Source organism: Salvia miltiorrhiza, chromosome 7 (assembly GCF_028751815.1).
Source record: "Salvia miltiorrhiza cultivar Shanhuang (shh) chromosome 7, IMPLAD_Smil_shh, whole genome shotgun sequence".
NCBI lineage: Eukaryota > Viridiplantae > Streptophyta > Magnoliopsida > Lamiales > Lamiaceae > Salvia > Salvia miltiorrhiza.
Window position 1 is genome coordinate 49,741,499 of NC_080393.1, and position 4,597 is coordinate 49,746,095.

The 4,597-nt window shown below is 31.4% G+C and overlaps 1 protein-coding gene across 2 annotated transcripts; it reads right to left on the minus strand.

The window, feature by feature from the left end:
* Window positions 1-238: 238 nt before the first annotated feature.
* LOC130994634 (protein STAY-GREEN homolog, chloroplastic-like) lies at window positions 239-3,696 on the minus strand. Of its 2 annotated transcripts, XM_057919696.1 has the most exons (5): window positions 3,476-3,659; window positions 3,251-3,390; window positions 2,994-3,164; window positions 1,729-1,896; window positions 239-982 (listed from the first exon to the last, which is right to left on the minus strand). In XM_057919696.1, the coding sequence occupies exons 2-5, from the start codon at window positions 3,368-3,370 to the stop codon at window positions 602-604; spliced, it is 840 nt and encodes a 279-aa protein (XP_057775679.1). In that variant the 5' UTR covers window positions 3,371-3,390; window positions 3,476-3,659; the 3' UTR covers window positions 239-601. The 2 variants fall into 2 exon arrangements, with proteins under 2 accessions (XP_057775679.1, XP_057775678.1); XM_057919695.1 differs by having other exon boundaries at window positions 3,251-3,696.
* Window positions 3,697-4,597: the final 901 nt, after the last annotated feature.

Consider the following 4,597-nt stretch of genomic DNA (forward strand, 5'->3'; position numbering starts at 1 on the left):
CGGTTCGACTCGATTCGATTACACACCTACTAAAAACTAAGATGGATGAGGTATATGTTAAAAATTTAGATCCTGAGTCGAATTCGGGTCACATAAATTTGAGCGTATGGTAGGGTGAAACTCAAAGGAGTTTTTGTCAAAGTAGCATTCGCATAGTCAAACGAGACAATTAACCATTGCGGCCATACGCTTCCACTTGTTAGGTACACCTAAATACATAAAATTCGGAAGCTAGCAATAACCGTCACCACAAATAATAAAGTTGATTATGAAACCATACACATTACAACCAATTTCTACATTCTTCAATTCTTGGCGTTGAAAAACAAAAAAAAAAAAAAGAAAGAAAAAAAAGGACAACACAACTACCACGGTCTAAACCTAAAATTACAATTTTCTTTTTCACACCCAATAATTTGCGCTATATATCATGCCACTACAATTTTGGTACTTTATTTACAACAAGTTTTAACACTAAAACGTGAATAATGACGTACATAGCGCCGCTAGTCTAGATGCAATTTGTGGATGTATATATTTAATTCTTCAAATTAAATTCACACGACGATATTATGTAAAATTATGATTTAAACCACCATCATCAAGAAGAACCCCCGGACATGTAACTTTGCGGCGAGACATCGAGTGATTTCGGAGAGACGGCAAGATCGTCAACGACTCCGGCATGACGGGGCCACGGAATCAAGCTCATAGGCGGGAAACAACAAGAGCAGTCCTCCGGGCAAGGTTGTAGAGTATCTAAACCCGACCCATCACCGTTGCCCTGAAACAAAGCAGCATTATTCGCCTCGTCGCGGATCCCACCCCCCGATGGGGCCGATGCGTCCCTAAGTGGGCCCCAACACTCGACCTTGTTGAATTCTGGAATGTTCGAGTGGAAATACACCCAAACCAAAGCCTCCTCCAGCTCCGGGTAGTTATTGAACAAGTCCTCATCTCCATGCACAAAAGCCTTCAACACCTGATCATTTATACCATGATATGTTTCGTTAACTAAAATACATGATTGAATATTTTTATTTTCATTGTTAAAATTTCTCCAACCCTACATTTTTCAATGAGATATGTGAATCAAACAAAAATAATTCAAATGATAAAATTATCAAGGACCTTGAGATATTTTAAAAGTAAATGCCCCCTAAATAATTAAATACATCCTTATATTTTCATTTCGGCCCATCCACAAAATACATCCTCAATTATATTTTTAATAAATTTACCTCATATAACTCACTCATAACAAAGTGACTTGTATTCCATTCACAACACAATCAAACAATTTATTAAAACTCGTGTCATTATCGAATAGGGACGCATTTGGTGAATGGAAGGAATACTAAGTTATTGCAATATCCTCTTAAGTCTTAACTATCTCTTGCTTAATTAGAAGCTTTAATACGTGTGTGCAGCCTCTCAAAATAAAATTTCTACTAACACGACATCGTTCCAATGCATACTAGTGAATTGATTTTAAACACATCCAGTCATATTCTCACTACTGTTTAAGTGCACGTGACGACAACGTAAGAATTTGAATATTATTAAAAACCTATTTTTTTAATTGGCAAAATTTAGCTTCAGACGCAACTCTATATGCTGATCCATAAACATGCATGTATGTCAAAATTTTCTATAAATGGATGTATACGAGAAAACAAATAATAATGAAAAAAAAGAAAAAGAAAAATAGGTGGTTATTAGTATTACCACAGGAAGTTCTTTGCAGAAAATGTAATATCTGAGCCTTGAGAAAAGGTCTAAGAGGAAGTGGCCGCCACTAATGTGACAATGGACGTGGAGAGACATCTTCCCTTTGATTTTCTTCCACTCCGCCACCACTTCATCTCTTTGCAATTTGTTGTACCATCCTTGCAACTGCATCATCCACAATTTCCCCAATTTCATTCATTCCAATTAATTAATCAAAAATTGAAATTTGAATTTCAAACCACAAATTCATTTAATAACGTGATGAATATATATCTCAACTAATTTGAACCACTCATAATTAAATGTATAGAAATTTGTAAGAATTCAATTTGAGACAGATCATTGATTATTTTAGTGTTTTATCATTATTCATTGTCTCTTCTATTATTAGTATAACATGCCTCTCTCTTGTATATATATATATATATATATATATTAACAAACATAGAAAAATATAGTTTTGGAATTAATTTTCAATGGGAATACCATAACTAGCCTTTGAAAATTGTTTTCTGTTTATTTTGTTTTTTTATTGTTTTGTAAAAATAACAACATTATAATTATAATTATAATTGTTTCAATAATTACTCCCTCTTTTCCCAACAAAAACGTCCATAGTTTTCATTTTTCGTCCGTTCCAAAAAACATATGTACCTTATTTATTGTAATAATTACTCACTAAACATCATAATTAATGTTGGACCCTTCCTCACACTACATTTTACATGAGTTTCTAAAACTCGTGTTGTCTTATACTATGCATATTTTTGTGAAACAAATGAAGTATTATTTATTTTTAATTTATTATTTAATTATTAATTTTATCCAAAAAAAACCCCTGAATCCAAAGTCTGACTCTGCCATTGATCATCTCGATGCCCAAAATCATTGAGCAGTGAACAAAAGAATACTCCATTAAATACTTTAAAATCATTTCTTTAAAATTTAAGTTTAAATTTAGAAAAAAAAATAATTAGTTTATTGTTTTCTCCCCATTGTAATTTTTTTTATAATTTTTTAATATCTTTTTAATTTTACAATTTTTTGTAAATTTTGTACTTAAAAAAAATAAAAGTTAAAACAAAATATTAAAAATTTATATAAAAAAATTACAATATGGAGAAAGCAATAAAAATAACTACTAGTATTTTTTTGAATAAAAAATTTAAAATAAATCTAAAGTACTTGCTCTCCCAATGAAGACAAAGGTTGGTTTTTTTGAGTGATGGCGTGGAAGATGGAGAAAAAGGATAATTAATTACCTGGGAATTGTTTATTGTTTGAGAGATGGCTAGAGTGAGCTTGGAAGTGATGTCACTGTGTGTAAGTGTGTATGTTCTTGGATACTTTCCTGGATGCTTTTTCTCTGCCCCCAAAAACAGAACTTTCAGCTTTGATGCCTCAAATATTGCTGGCCCAAATAACCTTGCAACCTAATTGGATCAAACAAATTATGACACAAATATAATTCAGTTTAATTATAATCAAACAGACAATTTAAATACTAGAAATAACTTACAGGGAAGATGGAGCGATCCTTTCTGGCTCTCCTTCTTGTCCTGTGCAGAAAAAAGGCGTTTTTTTCTTCTGTAAATGGGGATTTTGATGGGAGGAGTAAGGCTGCAGCCATAGTTCCCATCTAATTGAAATCAATGAATTCTGAGAAAAAAAAGGAAAAGAAAAAAGGGATCTGTCAATATTCTCTGATATCTACAAGTTTGAAGAAGAGGAGAATAATGAATGCCTTAAAATCAGGGTGTTGCTTTTTCTGGTATGTTTCCCCAAGACTTCTACTTTTTCCTTTTTTTTTTCTTCTTAGCTTTGCTTGGATGCCTATGTTTGGAAAACTTGCAAGTTTGGCATTCATATGCGTGCCAACTCTTTGGGGTAGAGAGAGAGAGGAGCCAGTTTTTGGACGGTTCGAGCCGAATTTGAAATAATTAAATTTGAATTAAAGTTTAAATTCAGTTGAATTATTTTTCTCACTCAGTTCGAACTAAATTGAATAGAATGTTTTCGATTAATTTAGGTAAAATTGATTGTTTCTAAATATTTATAAATTACTTGTATTACATCATGAAATATAGCATTTCTACATTAATAAAAATTTCAATCACTATAAATTTACAATTTAAAATAAATAAATTGATAAAAAATTATATTTTATAATTATAATAATTTTAAAAAATTTCGAAGCTTTGAGAGAAAGAGTTGCGTGTCAAACTCAAAAGAGGAGTAAGCGAGTGGTTGCTTCTACTTCCAAACTTCTTGCGAATTAACGCCTAAACATGCCTGGTTACTACCAAACCACGTTCATGCTCAATTTGTCTTTGTTTCATGTTTGGTCAAAATCTTATGACTTTGGATGAGTTGAAATTATGACATATTAAAAATATTTTTGTAATGTGAAATTCATATTAAATTATTTTAGTGATAATTTTGTAAATAAAAATAATTTAAGATCATAATTGATATAATATTTTTAAAATCAATTTTAATTTAAAAATATATGATCTTTTAATATTTATTAAATCTAACTTTTATATATGATCAGTGACGTAGCTAGGGGGGTCCAGTGGGGGCACTGGGCCCCACTGGAATTTTTCAAAAAAATAGTATATATATATATATATATATAGGGTGCGGTTATAGTGAGAACCATAATTATCGTGAGAACATAAGAACCATTAAAATTAATGCAGCTGCTATATAAATTAATGCATTCGTTGTTAAATTTAATGCATCTGAAAAAAATAAATTTTTTGCTCCCTTCAGGATTCGAACCCAGGATCTGCATTCATCCACAAAGATGATGCATCCACCGTAGATCTTGATGATCGAATGGCTTAAAATGGTTCTCCGTTCT

Bases quoted from the DNA above. Each gene is read 5' to 3' on its own strand.
- LOC130994634 (XM_057919695.1), bottom strand. From the start codon at position 3,370: ATGGGAACTATGGCTGCAGCCTTACTCCTCCCATCAAAATCCCCATTT. The intron at 1,897-2,993 runs GTAATTAATTAT...TGGATGATGCAG, and splicing joins AAACAATAAACAATTCCCAG to TTGCAAGGATGGTACAACAA. The intron at 983-1,728 runs GTAATACTAATA...ATAAATGATCAG, and splicing joins TCTGCAAAGAACTTCCTGTG to GTGTTGAAGGCTTTTGTGCA.